The following is a 19,240-nucleotide window of genomic DNA, read 5'->3' as shown; positions in this document are numbered from 1 at the left end:
TGAAATGAAAGAGTTAACAAAGAAAGCATTGATGCAGCCGGCATATCCATTGCAGGCATTTGGAAGTAATATGAGGGCAAGAGGAAGTAGTAGAGGGAGGGGCTGAGTGCAATCTGCCCCGCACCGCAGAGAACTAGGATAGGCTATAATACTTGTGCATACTGTTTACAAGAAGGGCACTGGAAAAATGAATATCCTTCTCTTCAGGGAAGAGGACAAGGGCTACAAACAGAATTAATGAGAGGCAACGGCAGAGGTAGAGGCCAAGGACAGACAAGGGTAGAACATGCAGGGCACTGTGCAAGTACTCATTATTTTGAGAGATATGATAATGCTTTCCTTTGACAGGACAAATGCCATTAGTATTGACTGACAAATGCTCCCTAAATGTGCTGGTCCTGAAAGCATTAAGAATGATGTATGCCACTATATATTGTTTGGAACACAAGAGCACCACTTTACGATCCCCATCAAGCTGCACGGCCAATCGCCAATGAATCCAATGAATTAAATTCACAATAAACTTTTTCTATTAATCCTCAATTTTATCCAGAATTATTCATCCTTTTTTCTCCCCTTTTTTTTCAATTCATTTTACTCATTTTCGTTTCTGTTCATTTGCTGCTCATATAGACACAGGAGAATGACTGTTTCCACATGCCACGCTTTCTTTAAAATCACCCAATGCATTTCGGGTTTTTGGTGACTAGACGTGTGGGAGCAGTGCACAGGATTCACCGCGTTATGGAAATGAATACAGCTGAAAATGAGAGGTTATTTAGAAAAGCTTCGTATTTAGAGGTTAACCTGCACATGTCACGAAACCCCTGAAGAAGAGATTTTTCCCGAAATGCATTGGGTGATTTTAAATAAAGTGTGGCATGTGGAAACAGTCATTCTCCTGTGTCTATATGAACAGCAAATGAACAAAAACGAAAATTAGTAAAATGAATTGAAAAAAAAGGGGAGAAAAAAGGATGAATAATTCTGGATAAAATTGAGGATTAACCCCTTGGGTGCTCATGACGAGGTCAGCTCGTCATGAGCCACGGCGCTCCGGTGCTCATGACGAGCTGAGCTCCGTCATGACTGCGCCCGTTCCGTGGAACGCTCGCACGCTGGGCTGATTCCCCTGCTGTGCTGAGCGTTCCATGGGAACGGGTGTGGCCATGACGAGCTCAGCTCGCCATGAGCACCGGAGCGCCGTGGCTCATGATGAGCTGACCTCGTCATGAGCACCGGGGCGCTGTATGCGCCCCTGCCTCCTCAGCACAGCGGGGGGAAAAAGCCCCGCACGGAAGGTGTTAATGGAAAAAGTTTATTAAGAATGTAATTCATTGGATTCATTGACGATTGGCTGTGCAGCTTGATGGGGATCGTAAAGTGGTGCCCTCGTGTTCCTACTATGTTGCAGCGCAAGTGGACGGAGCGCGGAGCAAGCGAGCACGCCTACTAGTTTGAAACTGGAGAGTACATGACAAGGAATACAAGCAACAATTTGAGTAAAGAGGTGTGCATCTCACCCCAATTACTTTTCACTATATATTGTTTACCAGATGGCGTATAACAGAAATGCTAAAAAGATGCACTAACAAAGAACAATTTGATGACAGGAAAAACTAGTTTGCCCCAAGAATTGTTGTCCATAGATCCACAATAATGGGCCCAAGAACCAAGTGACACTGGTTATATGCAAAAAGACCCAGTACACATACCAGTAAAAAATAATGCTGTGTTGCCTCGCATACCTCAATACAAAATATCAAAGGAATGTGATGCAGGACTAAAATAGGTTATTTTGGATTTATTAGATAAAACAATAATACGAGGTGTATCTGGATATGTATGCAACAGCCCTATTTTACCAGTGGTCAAAAGAGATGGAGGTACAGGACAAATTAAATATCGTATGATAGTTGATTTGCGGGTCATTAACAAAATAATCTAGCCTTAATATCCAGTGGTCCCAGATATTACTGCAATGTTTTCTTCTATCCCAGCCAATGCAAAATCGTTTATAGTGATAGATCCAAAAAAACACATTTTTCAGTATTCCAATTCATGAAGATAGCCAACATTTGTTTGGGTTCAGTATCCAAGGTCAATCCTATGTCTTCTGTCATGCACCACAAATGTATACAGAAATCCCAAGTATTTATAGTCAAGCACTTAAAAAACAGCTTGATAATTGTATAGTAGCTTCTTTGTTTTGGAAATGGAGACTAGAAAATAGCAATTTCCACACAGCTGTCAAACTTCTCCTGATTCACAAAGTTATATGTGCAATCTAGCAGTATCACGTGGATGCTCCATGTCTTCCTGTTGGAGCATCATGTCAATGAAGTGCAGAGCTGCCATAACCTATAGTTACTCTCTTAGATTAAAAATATTTAAAATAGAGACAGAAGAGTAAATAAACTATTGTTAAGACTTAAACAATACAAATGCCTCAGAGGGATTAATAAACAATAATATACTTTGCAAATTGATTCTAAGCCCATCTGATTTACCACTTAAATATGGCATTTTTGAATGAGTCAATAACGGATCTTGTTATTTCTCTTGTATTACTACCCAGATTCTTATCCACCATACTGAATTGTCCTAGTACTTCTTTCATACTGGTAATGGGGCACAAGATGTCGGGTTAGTGGAAAATAAGATGTAGCGGCTTTCTTCAATTTAAGCTCGTAATGTATTGAACAAAGAAATATTAATTGTTGGTGTTTTGTAGGGACATTTGTACTACAAATGTATTTTTCTTTTAATATGAATATTTTTTGCATTTATAAGATGATAGAAATGTAATTATAATAAAATTATTTGGTTAGATATTTTTAGAACATTTTGCTCTTGAAAAAAGTACTTTACATATGTCCGAAGTGTTTTCGGGTCCAAATTGTAATACATCAATTTAACATGAAAATTTTAGAGCGCTGGTTTATTTAGTAGAAACTCATTTTGTTTTTTCAACTATATCTTGTGCAAAGTACACTAAACCCCCAGAGTATCTGAAATTAAGTGTGAGGGCACTTCCAAGTGCATTTCTTAACATATAAAGAAAATCTGACTAATATTTGTGAACTGCAGAGGAAATGTAGGACAATTGTAGAGACTAAAATGAAAAGTGAAAAAAGAGTTTGGTTAACTTTGTTAGAAGTTAATTAGAAAGTACTAGAGATTAAATCTTCCTATGATAATAGCGTTCGAATCTTGAGAAAACCGATAGCAGCGTTTTGACTAACACCCAATTCCCCCATTGTAATGAAATGGTAGGAAAAAACTATTAAGTGTCTGTAAAACTAAGGAGATCTTCATGACTCAAATCCAGATTTATAAATCCTGAAATTCAGAGTACCATGCTATCTTAAGCAATTGACAATACATTTTGGAAAGAATTGTCTGTGGATAGCCTGTCTTTTCCTCTTTTATATTTATTCTTTTTTTCTTAAGATTCATTAGAATGGTTTCAGAAATGCTGATTTTTCTTCTGTGTGATATATGTGTTGTTTATACAGATTGTCCTCGAATATTTTTAAAGTCCTGGGTTATTGTGCTCAGATTGATTTCATTACTGTCAGTAGTCCATTGCCAGTGCAGACATAAGGCAACTTGTCTGATACTCACCACACGTTTATCTGGAACCCGCTGTGTGAAGACTTTGTATAACCTCCAGCTCTTGCCGAGGATGGGCCCAAAAACCAGTGAGACGCCGAGGTACAGCATCCCAATCCTCATCTGAAAACAAAAAAAAACAGTTTTCCTGATTTTCTGTTTTTTTGTAGATAATGAAGAAAACATCTTAACAGACTCTTGGTGTCACTTGGTGTAGGGATATCTGGGGTTTCTTTTCAGGGCATGCTTCTTAATTGGTTTGTAAAAGAGCCTGAACTGTGTCAATATCTGACCTGTTTTACTTATGCATAAATTGATTTAAAACTATGAATAGTAACAGTAACAGAGTTGATATGTTGATTTGTATAGCGTACTAATCACCCGAGAGGGTATCCAGGAGTCAGCACCTATGGTGGGAAAGTGGTATGCAGTTGAAGAATGCACACTGAATATTTCGCCCCCAGAATATCGATGGAACACAATATCGAGGACAAAGTATATAAAACAAATTTCTATTTGTAAGTAAATCTAGATTTTCTATACCCAACTTAAAATATAGGTACCTAAGCGGTACATAAATCTTCAAGGTACCTAGATTAGTGGAGTTAGGAATAGGAAATCTATGCTTCCTTATTTACATTTACCTTCCAATATTTCCGCCCTTGATATTCTGTCCTCGATACTCTTCTTCTATCATGATATTCTGGGGTCCATAGTCATAAATACATTCCTCCAGTGATAGCGTGAACTACAGCCAGGCTGTGATTCTCGGTTGTGGACATCTTCAATTTAGATCTTTCTTGAAAACTGGAGCCGCTGGTAAATATATCAGGGACCCAAAATCTGCCTTTGATTCTAACCGTGAATGTTAGAAGTATGGGAAGGTTGAAGAAGTATGACATGTTCCATCGTCTCTGCACTCTGGGTGGGTTTACCAAGCTCATGCACCCCTGTGTGTACAAGACAGGATCTAAAATGGAATCTGGGTCTGGCCAAGATGGCGATGAGAAACGATTGCTATGAAACGTGTGTCAATCTCACTGTGTCACGAGCTTTGTATATATTTTCCAGCATCTCAACATGGAACAACATGAAACAATCAGCCCTACTAATGGGTGCTTAAGATGAAGGTCTTGTGGCATTTGCCTGGTCTTTCCATTTAGCCTCTTTATATGTGTAAGTGGTGTCATTCTCACACCCATCCCAACAGTCAATATCTATTTACCCTTGTGGTGATCACCCACCTGAACTAAAGTCTCTACGGATGCCCCGGCTGCCATGTTGTGTTCTTGGATGCCGAAGAGGTAGCCGCTGGCATACGTCAGGCCACTTCCAAGCAGGGTCACCACGTTCAGGTTAGGGCTGGACATTTTCACAATCCTACAAGAGAGCGGCAGAGAGAAAATACATTGAGGTGTTAGAGGGGTGAGGTGTTGAGCATACAAGGCAGTGGTAATTTCATACTTTTTAGAACTCAGGGCCATATTATCAAGAAAGGACGATACATTATTACCGCTTTTATCTGCAGGAAACTGCCGCTAAAGCGGCGATAATGTGCTTGATAATATGCCCTTATGAATTCCCATAGAAGCCCAGGATCTGGGGTTAACCTGAGCTTCTATGGGAAATCACAAGGGCATATTATCAAGCCCATTATCACCACTTTAGCGGCAGTTTCCTGTCGATAAAAGCGGCGATAATGTATCGCCCTTTCTTGATGATATGGCCCTCAGTGTTTTTATTGGTACTTTTGTACTTCCTATTTTATCGTGGGTAACCTGGACCAAGTAATTAGCACAGGCTCAGAATCCTCTTTACAGTTTGTCTTTTGTACCATGTAGCTCCAAGGCCTATCCTTTGTATCGAAGGACACCACTGGCATGCGGCGGCCTTGACCTTATAACAGGAGATTGAGAACAAGAGAGTTGAGTTTTGAATAAAAGGATCGGTGATGTCTATGTTGGTAGAGAGAGTCCAAGAGAAGGAAGAGGGCATACTGGTCGGGAGTAAGTGTGGGTAGAATTCCGGTGTCATGCCAGTTGACGGAATGTCACTATGGAATGGCACTATGGAGATACATTTTGCGGCCACCAATGTTCCCCTACTAGGTATGACAGCACAATGTCAAAAAACAAAAGGAGTGACACAGTCAATGGTGTTGGCTGTTTTAGCTATCCTGATTGGCTACAATGCTCTATCAATTCAGACTTCCTGAAAAGATTCATCACATGATGGAACAGGAGTAAAAACGCAGAATGCACTGCAGTCCGGCTGATGGATTGTGAGAGAATTCCATCCATTTAAACTCTCAGAACATGTTCTATCTGCTTCTAGTCAGGATTTGCAAACCAGCAGCTTCATTTTACACTGGTTAAAGGGGGCGTTTTTCAGTGACATTAAATGGAACAAATTAATGAGTTTACCAGCTGGCAAGGTTGTCTATCTGACACCACATCCAGAGTATGTTTTCCTGTCCAGGACTGTCATGTGCATAGACAGTTCCACAACAGCAAGGGCATTGGCCCTTTAACTTCCACATTTGAAAGCTCACTCTTTCGGGGGTCCATCTTCAAAAAATGTAAAAAGTGGCACTTTGTCTGACATATTGCTTTATAAGCACGTCATCGCTTTCTTTTTGTTGCCACTGTGACTTCTGTCATGAAGCCGGGAGCAGAAGCCAAAAAACTCTTAGTCCTTAAATATGGTACGCCCTGCCAAATCTATATATATAAAAACGAATGTATGTCTGTCTGTCTGTCTGTTTGTCCTTGATACATTACTACACCATTCATCCGATCGCCATGAAACTTTGAGAAGTTGTTGAGTACACTCCCACAAAGGTTTCTGGCATAAAAACTTTGTTAAATATCGGCCCAAAACGAATGTATGTCTGTGTGTCTGTTTGTCCTTGATGCATTACTACACCATTTTGGAGAATCCGTGCTTCTCACAAGGACAACTGTATGTGGCCAGCTCACACGTAGGAAAATATTCTGATTTAGCATTACTACACCATTCATCCGATCGCCATGAAACTTTGGGAAGTTGTTGAGTACACTCCCGCGAAAGGTTTCTGGCATAAAAACTTTGTTAAATATCGGCCCAAAACGAATGTATGTCTGTCTGTCTGTTTGATCCATGATGCATTACTACACCATTTTGGAGAATCCGTGCTTCTCACATGGCCAACTGTATGTGGCCCGCTCACGCGTAGGAAAACCTTCTGATTTATTCGTGTACGCACCAGACGGAAAAACAAAAAATAGCATGTTGCCACAAGCACTCGAATAAATAAACAGAATTAAAACAACATTTTGAAATGTTTTCCATATTAAAATGAATACGTTTCAATAAAAATGACACAATGTAAATTGAATGTTATCATAACAAGTTTCCTTAAATTTGCTTTCTTCTGAGACCGCAGCAACGCGCGATGGGTAAGCTAGTCCTATATAAGTGATCGGAAACCTGCAGAGACACGGGACAGGAAAAGGACCTTGTGGGTCAGAGTCCTAAGAACTCTGTGGAAATCCTGAGCTAGTGCTGTTTCAACACCTGTTCTCATGGTCTAAGGCCCTGGAGACTCCAGGCCTGTATGTCACCATGAGTAAGGGAGGGCCAGTGCCTTTGTCTCATGATTTTGGGAAGCCGAACCACAAACACCACAAGTGGTTCTTGTTCATTATTACTTACCCTGAGATAATGTTAAAGATTTATTAAGGCTGGCTGCAACAAAGTTAACTTCAAACCAGTTTGCGCTAATGATCACATCTTTTAGAGGCATTCAGTTTATACATTCTTACTATTTGTATGTCTGTCTTTGTCTGAATCATTGGTTCAGTTTTGCGTAACTGTATAATGTTTGTACTTGCTGATTTTGGCATCTTCCACCACCTCGGTGGGGTTATGTCTTGTGTGTGGTCTGCACTCCCTATCTTGAGAGCCAGGGCTGCTTCTAGGAACCTTTAGCAACCACAAACTGTGGACAGATGAATTGAGGGTATTGGATAAGACTGGTTGGAGTTTATAAAGCCTCAGGGTTATCTTACACCTCTACCCTGCCAGTAACTTACTGAGTGGGTGAAATTTATCATTGTATTTGTGGATAATTTCTGAGGTCCTAAATAACCCGAAAACCCCTGAACTTCAACTATGAGACAGAGTTAAACGTCTCACAAGTCTCTGATGCCATAGGCTTTTTAATTAATGTAGCAGCAAAAAACATTGACCCACTTTAATGATATGGTTTAAGCGCCTTGGGACTTGCCTGTTGCCTGTTGCCACTGAAATTGCCGCTGGGGAGCCCGGGTGGACGGCTGCTGCCTTTCTCGCCGTCCGACCTGCTGGGGTTGCCGCCTGCCTCCCGCTGCCTGCTCCCACTTCCATCTGGGGAAGCGCTGGCCGCCACGTGGAGTGCAGGTCAGGGGACTGCAAATCCCAACAGCCCAGGGAGCCACGTGACCTCATCGTAGCGCCAGGAGGCGCATAAAACTATCGACAGCCCTGCCGAGCGGGGGTAGCGCCTTGGGACTTGCCTGTTGCCACTGAAATTGCCGCTTGGGAGCCCGGGTGGAGGGCTGCTGCCTTTCTCGCCGTCCGACCTGCTGGGGTTGCCACCTGCCTCCCGCTGCCCGCTCCCACTTCCATCTGGGGAAGCGCTGGCCGCCGCGTGGAGTGCAGGTCAGGGGACTGCAATCCCCAGCAGCCCAGGGAACCACGTGACCTCATCGTAGCGCCAGGAGGCGCATAAAACTATCGACAGCCCTCCCTCGCGGGAAGCGAGCGGGACGCCGGGCTAAGCCCGGGCAAAGGGCGGGCCCTCTGTGGCCCTCAGAGGCCAGAGGAGGTCGGGTCGGGACACCCATCTTGGCTGGGCACTCGGTACTAATGACATAAACTAAGGTATGCCCAATTAGAGACTAACCATCTAGAGCCCAACAACGAATGTCCTTGTTTATTTTTCTCAAGTAGCCTCTTTGTCTACCTAGATATCCATTGGTCCCTTACTAGGTGTGTGTAGTTGGGTCATAACCTTGTTCCACCATGACCTCTAAAGGGCCAGCCAAACAATCCGCCTCTCAAGGAGGGTCACTCAAGGGGACACGGGACCTATATATAACTAGGGTAACATCGGCTTTTGAGTCAATAGAACACAGCCTCTCTAAAGACACCATATGTTGCGAACGATCCCCTCCGATCTCAACCGACTCGCCGAACTCTTTACTACAGAGGGAATTAAATGCTATTTGCAATACCAGGTACATTCCCATAGAACAGGGAACCGAACAAACCGGCTCCCCAACATACCCTACGGGTAGTGGAAGCCCCCAGCTCAGGAATTCGTATCAACTTAGTAAAAGTCCACTGGAAACTCCCGTCGTAATAACAGATAAATTTACCACTCAAGGGAAAGCACATCCTCAGGTCCCTACCCAGAGCACAAAACGTAAAGGCATGAAACACAAGGGGAAACCAGCGAAATACCGAAAAATAATCTTAAGCCCCCATTGGTTACTGCCACCACCACCCCTGAGACACCCAAAGCATGTCAAATACTGGAAAACCCTATATCCCTTTTACCATCTATTTTGTTGGCCCACTTTGAAGAATTGGTAAAAACCCTATTATCCCCGCTTATTGAAAGGATAGAGAGAATTGGGGAAAAGCTCTCAACAATAGATGAAAATACCAAGCCAACCAAGTCAAATAACCAATTCCAGAGAATAGTTGCCCCAAAAACGTCTGATACCACTGTACACAGCAAAATTGCCCAGAATAAGCCACCAGATCCTGTACTATCAGTGTTCAAAAACAAGGAGGTAGCCAAAGAACCGACAATGGCCCTTCGCTCTGTTCCCAGAGCTGGGTGGTCGAAAGTAGGCAAATGGTCTGAGGGGCTAGCTGCGAGTAATAAATGCATAAACTTACCACCAGAGGCAGCACCCTACGTGTGTGTCCTCTCGGGAGTGCCTTAGCTCACTACCGGAAAAATTGAAGGTCATCAGGACCTTAAAAACAAAGTCCAGTTCTGGTTGACAAAGAACAGACCGCTTCCATCCAACATTAACGGGACAATCCTAAATGTGAGAAGGGTGGGGTGGATAGGATACCGTCCCAAGAACACAGCGGGAGACCTGGTCATTGTAAACTTCTGGGATAACCTGGTCGTCCCTTATCTGCAAAGCTGGGAGCCACAAAGAGGAGACGGGCCTATAACAACACTTGAATTGTGCGATTTCTACCCTAGAATTGCGTATTCGCCAATCACAAAGTGGAGTGTAGAGGGATACCACCGGGGGGGCAGGAGGGGCCCTGTATCAATTAGTTACCAGCAGATAGCCTCCCATAATTACCAGATCCTACCCCCTGCCTCAGATATGTTACTCTGATAGGACAAGGATATCACTCATACCAACTCTGTATTGTCTGATTGTAAGGAAAACTGATGTACTTTTCTTTTAAATTTATTGTTATTCTAATGTAAATGAATTTTGTATTTTGTATGCTTTTATGGTTAATAATTTTAACCGAATAAAGTACCTTTGATTTGCCAATTCCCCAAAACATTTGAGATAAAAATCAGACATGACTTTTTTTTAAAGGAAATTCTAAGAAACAGCTGTATATCTTTAATCATTCGACCTGTGGTGCAGGGGTCCAGGGAATTTTGATGTGGTACGACAGGTCAAATAGATCTATTTCGATACAGCATCAACTAAATCTTTCCGGCCAATCACATTCATTGAAATCAGAACATTTCATGATTATAACCAATGCTTAGTGTTTTTCAGTAGATGCAAGCCATGGCAAAACTGTGATCCAAAAAGGTTTCAAGTGTTAGCCACCCCTTAGGTAAATCCATATCCTCTCACCAAGCCACAGATCAACCATTCAGAAGTTAGCTTAACTGCACCAACTGCACAGGCTCAAAACACTGCATTAAAGCCACATACTGGGTAAAGAAGCCTCAAAACTGGGCAACTACACCGAGCAAGAGGCAACTATTTACCCCAGCAGTATGAACGAAGCGGCAATGTTCTTCAGCCATTGAGCACACATCCTGCCCTACAAAGCTCCAGGACATGTGTAGTAACGTGAAAGAGAAAGATGGGAGGAGAGCTCAAGGGAAGTCAAAATAATCATACACAAAAGGGAATGTACTCACACATTTAGATCCTGGAGGCATCTGTTCTGTATCGATTAGACAAGTACTGGATATGAATGGCAGGATGAGAATTAGTAGGGTTACCTAGCTATGGGGACCTCACAGAGCACCACCTGGGAGCCTTGTTGAGCTCAACACAACTCTTACCTGTTATTCTTGAAGCGTATTGTGAAGGCGAAGAAGAAAGCTGCCAGCAGCAGCCCGCAGGTAAGGAGAGTACACAGGGCGCCCAGGAGCAGCGCTGAGATCCTACTGCTGTCCGTGGAGTTCTGCTGGGGGATGAAAAAATGGGTGGGAGAAAAGTAACAATGTTCTATTACAGACTTGTTACTGTTCCATGAGAGAGGTATAAGCTGTGGAATAGGTTAGTGGGGAGAGAAGGGCAATAACACACATATGTAAGAAATCTTTCACAAACACAACTCACAACCTATACACAACTAGAAAATGATGGTGTGTGCATATTTTTAATTGTTACTCTTGTCAGAGTTGAACAAATACAACAAATGTTAAATGACACATACATCCATAATCGATGTCCAAAATATAACATGCTTAAAATTGAATTACAAACACGACTAACTCAAATACGACCTACAACCAAAAAACAACCCAATCGCAATCTGCAATCAACCACAATAATAACAGAAACACGGCTCAAGCACAACGCGTGACCCAAATACAACATTCACACCAAAATATTGCTTGCGCCAAATGCAAACCGTGTCCAAACAGAATCAAAAAGTGAAACACGCCACACAGAAATACCCAAACCACAACTAAAATACCGAGGGCCCGATTCAGAGAATGAACTTAAGACTCAATCCTAAACTTACTACTATTTTGGTATTCACAGAATGCACTTACTACTTTTGGCATTCACAGAATGAACTTACTACTTTTGGTATTCACAGAAGTTAGGATTTTGTCTTAATTTTGTCTTAAGTCTGTCTTAAGTTTGTCTTAAGTTTGTCTTAAGACAAACTTAAGACAAAATCCTAACTTCTGTGAATACCAAAAGTAGTAAGTTCATTCTGTGAATGCCAAAAGTAGTAAGTGCATTCTGTGAATACCAAAATAGTAGTAAGTTTAGGATTGAGTCTTAAGTTCATTCTCTGAATTGGGCCCCTAATTTCCACAAAGATCTATCGACCCGATTGCAATCCAACCCTGCCTGCAACTTAATTGCAAACCACAAAACCCAATAAAAACATCTTACAAAATCCAGATATAACCAGTGACCTAAAAACAAGCCATGATTCAAACACACCCCACAGTAAAAACAAAAGCCATACACACCATGAGTCCCAAACACAACCCACAACGTGAACCTCACTTCCAATATTAACCACTAATGATTTGTATTGCAGCATTGCTGCTCCGACACAACCCAATTCACCAATAGAAACCATAATCTAAATAAAACCCACAACAGTAAAACAACCTACAACTCAAACAGCAAAAACACAACCCAAAGACAAGTTGCCACTCAAGCACAATTCAGAATCAAAATACAACATTCAGCACTCTGTACACCAAGTCAACTGTTTGATGGCTTTGATATACCCCAATCATATGTTTGTCACTGCACAGATGTTATACAAGAGTCAGTAAAAACAATGTTAAAAAAGAATAGCCAGGAAAAAGAGCTGCTACCAAACTTTTAGTTCCTTGATGTGACACCTGGAGAAATTAAAGAACTATCAAAAAAGCTTAAAACAACTTGTCACAATTATGATGTGCTATCCAATCTTGTCACCAATAAAATGTACAATGAGGAGCAATAGAGGGATTTACAAAGCAGTTCGCCCTCCACTCAAAGCACAATATATCAACAAAGACCTGCTTTGATACCCTACTCTATTTTGAAAAACCACAAACACCGTACTTGGCTACTATACTAATGGAATAGCTACAAAAATGCTACTCGAAATATGGTTTTGCTGTCCAATTTTAGGAGTAGTGTGTCTACCCCCCTTACTTGAATCCCCTCTTACATTTGCCCATTGGAAAAATAATGTGTGTGAAGGTCTGAAAGTACCTCACATAAGCACCACCAAAGGAGCTGCTGGTAGGTACTCACCAGTATGCTCACGTCTTCATCACCGGTATCTTTCAAGACCAAAATGAAATATGTGAAAACGGTGTGAAACAAGGAAAATCTAGTGATATGTGAACAAACGGACCGCACGCGTTAATCATGTGCTATCCTACTATGAACCCATAATGCAAAGAAAAAAATATATTTTTTCCGCTTCTCCAAGCTAAAAATGAGGTAGGACCCACTGGCGACAATGGCGCAATAATTGGCCTTTGCATAGCGAAACTGGCCATTTACTTGCTTAACGAGGGAGAGATTCCAGATTCTCTAAAATAAAATCAGTATCAACTCCTCTCATTAAAAGACTTCATTAGATCCTGATTATCTTACACACTCTGGCTCTATAGTAGAGCTATTCTAGGCTTTCGTGGGCCTCCTGTGTCAAGCTTTAGACCGCATCATGGCACCGAGGCAGTGTTGAACACACTGCTAGAGGGTGTGCTTACCATCATTGATAAAGGACACCTTTACCGGTTCATATTTCTTGATCTGTCAACCGCTTTCAACATGGGGACTATGATTTACTACCTGATCGTCATATGATGCGATCCACCATTTTCGATGCAACCTTGAGATGGTTTCAACCTTTCTTATGGACGGACAACAAAGAGTGTGGGGCTTGGCTCTTTTGTATCCTCCGAGGTGAGGTTTGAGTACAGAGTAGAACTGCGTTCAACCCCTTCATCGCTACTATTCAATGGTTACATCTAGCCACTGGTTTTCATCCTCAGGGACAGAGACCTGAATTAGCACTCATTGCAGATGACACTCAGGTGTATCTGAATAACAACAGGCCCAAAAGACAGCATTCTGATCCTAAGAAACTTCCTATTGACCCATTGGATGAAAAGTAATAGCAATTGGTCTCAAACTTAATGGAGTAAAAACCAAGATGTGAATTATGGGTCCCAGCCAGAGGTTATAGAATAGAGATGCACTTTTCCAACCTCTTTCTGGGAAATTTACAACCTTTGGTAAAAAAAGGAAAACAAAGAAACTGGGATCTGGGTGTTATATGAGAGGGTGAGCTCAATGCTGAGGTCTCTATTGGATTAATAGTTTGATTCTTCGATAGTAAATAAAGACATTGCCTTACATTGATGATATCAAAATGCATTACTGTTTGGTTAATATATTTTAAATTGCTATTGAATAGCTGGTTCCAAAGGGCTGGAGTAAAGAAGATAACATTGAAAAATTATAAATATGTGCTTATAGATTATTAAGAAATCTATTTCTCTAAAAATCATGATTAAACTCTTCTCTTCCTCAATACTGTTTCCTCAGCTACTAGACCCATCCATGGCTCGGGCATGAAGGTCATGTAATGCCCATGCCACCAGTGGGAAAGATACCTTAGGCAAGATGTCAGATCATCAAAACAATATGCTGCTTGCTATTGGTCGACAGACAGGTAGTCCCTTAGATATACTGCTCAATGTTCTGAACACAGCACCAAACTTTTAGTCCATGACTGCACCACATAAAATGATGGACTTTTTGAAAACGAGAGCCTCATTTAGAGTTTGGTGAACGGTTACTCCATCACAAACATGACGAATATCCCCATTGCTGAATTACAAGTGAATTAAATCCAATGGCGCTTGTACTAAGACAGATGGCATATCCGTCATGTTTGTGACACATTTGTGATAGAGTAACCTGTCCGCCGATCTCTATATCAGGCCCTAAATGATCCTTTAGATACAAGTGGATTGAGGGTAGAGGCTATAGAAGTTCACACCTGACAAGTGTAGTGTGTCTAGGTATATTGTGATAGTGCAAAGCACCAAGGAGCACTTCCCTCTATGCTCCTCACCTAGGAATGAATTCCTACACAAACATTAAACACAAAAAGGTTCAGCACTTCCAACAGTTACAACAACCAATGTCCAAAACAGTGAGCACAAAAGAAGATGTCCAGGTCCCAGATGTTGGTTTCTTAACAGGACTATTCTATATTAAGTTCATTTATTAAAATTCAAAGGACCATAGCCAATGCGTTTCGTCTCACAACGAGACTTCTTCAGGGGTTATTCAAGTGTCAGAAAAACATGTTCAGAGACGTTGTATGTTCCAACAAATTGTCATAGTTTCCATGTTGAGGAGACTTTTATACAGTAGATTACCACGATTGGCTTGATAACCAGCAGCGCGTATGCTCGTCAGTTTCAGGTATCTTCTTGTGTGCGCACTGTTTTGGACATTGGCTGCCCTAAATGATCCTTTATTGAATTTCATCAAGCAATCGTCAATTTTAGTCTTTCCTCAGGAGGAGATACATCCTATTCACAAAGGTTCAATCTCACTTGTGTAGCAAGGGAAAGGCTGCAATACAACAGCGCATCCCAGTGTCAACTGTTCAGCACATTGAGCAGTGCATCTAAGGGACTATCTGTCTGTCGACAAACAGCTAGAGGTGTATTGTGTATACACACCCAGGGTGGAGGGCGTACCTTAGTAGCAGGCCAAAAAGGATTAAACAAGGAATTAACCAGTGTTTTAACATAGGAATGCACTGTGGGGACCACAATCCAATACATTAGATCATTGAAACAGCCACTCACCCTCTTCAAAAGAAAATACTACCAGTGGACAACAGCTCCACATCACATACACCAATGAAACGGGCATCTCAAGACACCTTCATCAACTCAGCTCTTGAGACTCAGAGACAGCTGTCAGTAAAACTAAGAAACTGTGCGCCTCTAATCTCCGAAACCATTTGAAATGAAAATATTTATAAATGAATGGAAATAATATTTATAAAGCGCGTGGTTACCCGAGGGCATCCCAGTGCTATGTGCAAAGTTGAGTAAAGCTGAGGCAGGGTCATTTGGGGAAAAGCCAAGTTTTAAGTATCTTGCAGAAAGTCATATGGTTAGGTTTCTTTCATAGCTGCAGAGGGAGTGAATTCCACAGCTTAGCGGCGTTGTAAGAAAAAAGACGGCCGCCGCTTTGAGCCCTCTTGATTCTGGGGACAAAGGCCAAATAAAGGTGATTAGAGCGCAGGGCCCTATTAGTTCGATAGGGCTGGACCAAGGATGAAATAATAGCAGGTCCTTTCCCTGCTATCAGCCTGTGAGCAATACACAGGGCTTTAAACTGGACTCTTTCCAGAACCTTTAAGGCTGGCGTTGCTGTGTGGCGGCTATGAATTCCCATAAGAATCCTAGCAGCACAGCTCTTCACGGTTTGAAGTTTGGCCAGCACCAGGCTAGGGGCACCAAGGTACAAAGGGATGTATGACACTACAACGCATGCTTTCACTCCGCATGCCATTACAACACAACTTTTACAACGCAAATCATTACAACGACTTGCGTTGGGGGGCGCTGGATAGTGGAATAGTTTAATTTACTATTCCAACTCCAGTCCCCGTGGATAGTAGGGAATGTGTTGGATAGTAATTAAACTATTCCCTATCCTAGAGCGCCTTCCAGCGCAAGTCGTTGTAATGACTTGCGTTGTAATAGTTGCGTCGTAATGGTAGTGCGGAGTAAAAGTTGCGTTGTAAAGGATGTTTCCCGGTACAAAGCATTTCCGTAGTCCAAGCATGATAAAATGAGCGCTTTGCCTACAAGCTTTCTGACCTGAGGGGGTCAATTATTATCAACAAATCATTCTCAGATGGTCCATGGCCAGCTCCTCAGATTGGACATCTAAGTATGGTCGTCTTCTCAGGCTAAAAGCCCATCATGACTGTAATGCGAACAACTATGGAGAAAGCTGTTGCAGACAGTCTTGCTGACTTCTCAACAGTAGTTATAATAATAATAATAATGTGATTTCTAAAGCACATAGCTACCTCATTTGAGGTGCCCCAGAGCTAGGTACAGGTGTCCACCTGCTACAATGCAGGTATCACCCCTTCTACATCCTGAGGTAAAAAAAGCAGGTCTTTGTTGGTAGAGTTGGACCCAGATGGGTGAACCGGCTAGCCCGTGTGCTGGTCAGATTTCGAGAAGTGAGTCACGATGTTTATGTGACCTTTTGGCATCCTTTTTTTTTTTGCAGAGTTTTATATAGCGCAAACTTGACCCAAATCGGGTATCAGAGCGCTTTACATAGCACCAGTTAAGTTACATGAGGACACACATACGTTTTTGAGGCACAGGGAGATTAAAGGATTTTGCCCAGAATCACTTTATGTTCAGCGTCGTTGCCGAGACTCAAACCCAGATCCCCAGATTCGAGGTCGACCGCTCTAGCCGTTAGGCCAACTCCTCTCACAAGGAGCCTCTTGCTCAACGGTGGACGGTGGCCCAATCAAACAAAACAACATGAAAGGCTCTCCTTGTACTTGATGTCAGGCAGCAGAGGTTCCTGCTCAAGCAGTTAACTTCAGGGTAACCCCATTATCCATCCTTGTTGATACTCATGGGAATCCTTTGGGCCAACAAACCAATTTGTGTTCATACAAAGATGATTCTTAGATATATATCCTCCACACATGTAAAATAGAGATATGACTCATTATGAGGGTGTATGAAGGTTATGAAGACTGAGAAGAATCAAGCAGGTAAATCCGACTGCAACAAGAACTAACCAGATTTTATCCTCCCACAGCTTTCTGGCATCAGCGTTATCTTGTGTGCACACCTTTTGTTATGCATCCGTTATGATTTTCACCATTGTTTAGATCTATGACTTTTGGTGCCCTTGCTTTCTTGAATTTATGTCTTCTGCAACTTTTGGCATGTAAAGCTTCTGGCATTTCCCTTTTGCAAAGTTGGCTATTTCTTTCAGTGATGCCTTCTTACCTCTGCTCTCCTGCATCCATGTCCCATGGGATCCATGTTTTCTGGCATCAGTTCCGGGGCCACTTGCATCCAATTTTTGGCAGTTGCTTCCTTTGGCATCCACCTTCTCGCATACATTTTTTTGGGCATCAACACACTTTGGCAGCCTCACCTTCTGGCATTAAGATGTGGTCTCCACGCACTCTAGCATCAGCACCTTCAGTTATCTCCACTTTCTGGTAGATCCACCTTTTGGCATCTCTACCTTCGGGTATCCACTACATCTTGTCGTAGCAGCACCTTCGACCATTCACCATTTCTAACATCCACACCACCAGGCATTTAACCTTCTGGATCCAGACCTTATGGTCTTCACACGTTCTGGTATCTGCACCTTCAGTTATCTCCACTTTCTGGGAGATCCACCTTCTGGCATCTGCACCTTCTTGCATCTTAATCTATTGGTATCCATTGCATCTTGTCACATCAGCAACATCTGCCATTCACATTTTCTAGCATCCACACCTCTTGGTACCTGCACCTTCTAGCACCCAAACCTTCTGCACCCGGACTCTGTGGTCTCCACACGTTCTGGTATCTACACCTTCTGGCAATCACACCCTCTGTGTTAGACCTAGGAAAGCTAGACTACATAGGGTAGCCTGGCACAGAATGGAAACAGCTAACCTCCAAGGCTTACGTGTTGTGCTTATAAACTTACTCAAAGTAACTCAATGACTTACCACTAAAAATAAAGACTCCACACCAGTTTTAGAAAAATATGGATTGTACTTTATAAAATTAACTCTGTTTTCTCTGTGCTCCTTAATATTTTCTTCACATCAGTACGACACTTTCCAATTTAGTACAATATTGTCACTTATCACATTCTTACATTACATTCTTAGACATTTTTCTCCCTCAATTGGAAGAGTTCTTAGAAGATAACCTGACCTTCCTTCTAGAGAAAGCAGTACAATATAAGTGCAAAAGGGGTACTCAGTTTGATGTTTCCTTAAGGGTAAACGGTTTATACATTACCCCTGGGCGTGCAGGGTCAAAAAGGTTTAAAGATCACTGTCTCTCACCATCTTTGACATTAGTTTGCACAGCTGCTCCACTAGAAAAGAACAGGTAGGTTAGAAACACACTTTCTTTGTTTCTACTTAGATTCCCCTTCTTCTATAAGGAATATTCAGGCAACCCTAAATACATTTTTAATGCCTGGGATAATCTCTCTACAATTCGGGCTTCTAACTCAGCCTTTTTCTCCTTGCTCCACCGGGGCTGTACACTACCCGTGGTTCACTCCCCCGCCCCAAGCTCTTCCCTCACTTAGTTCGGCAGTTCAAGGGTTAAGTAGGTCCAATTCCTAAGGCTGGATTCTCGTGTGGCTGCAGGACAGTTTGAAAGCACCACCGGCCTGGTTGTTGTATCTGCGGCCACAGCCCGACACCCTCCAGAGCCCAGATCAGCTCGGTACTGCCTCCGCCCTCTACCCGTGTATGTCCCAGCTTACTTTGACTCTGCTGGAGTTTCTTCTTTTGAGCGGGTCAGTCCCGGTCTGTAGCTTCGCCCTTGGAATCGTTTCGGTGAGGGCTGAGCTCCTTGCCACCG

General features: G+C 42.3%; 1 protein-coding gene across 1 annotated transcript in view; it reads right to left on the bottom strand.

Moving 5' to 3' along the window:
• Nucleotides 1–19,240, bottom strand: part of GPR156 (G protein-coupled receptor 156) — a 97,346-nt gene that overhangs the window by 39,441 nt on the left and 38,665 nt on the right. Inside the window, exons 2-4 of the mRNA XM_078658854.1 lie at nucleotides 10,928–11,052; nucleotides 4,860–4,995; nucleotides 3,628–3,738 (exon numbers count right to left, since the gene is read on the bottom strand). Coding sequence (XP_078514980.1) covers nucleotides 3,628–3,738; nucleotides 4,860–4,995; nucleotides 10,928–11,052 — 372 coding nt within the window. The remainder of the gene's footprint in view (nucleotides 1–3,627; nucleotides 3,739–4,859; nucleotides 4,996–10,927; nucleotides 11,053–19,240) is intronic.

This window comes from Lissotriton helveticus, chromosome 8 (assembly GCF_964261635.1).
Source record: "Lissotriton helveticus chromosome 8, aLisHel1.1, whole genome shotgun sequence".
NCBI classification, from domain to species: Eukaryota; Metazoa; Chordata; class Amphibia; order Caudata; family Salamandridae; genus Lissotriton; species Lissotriton helveticus.
This window is presented reverse-complemented; position numbering and strand designations above follow the sequence as displayed.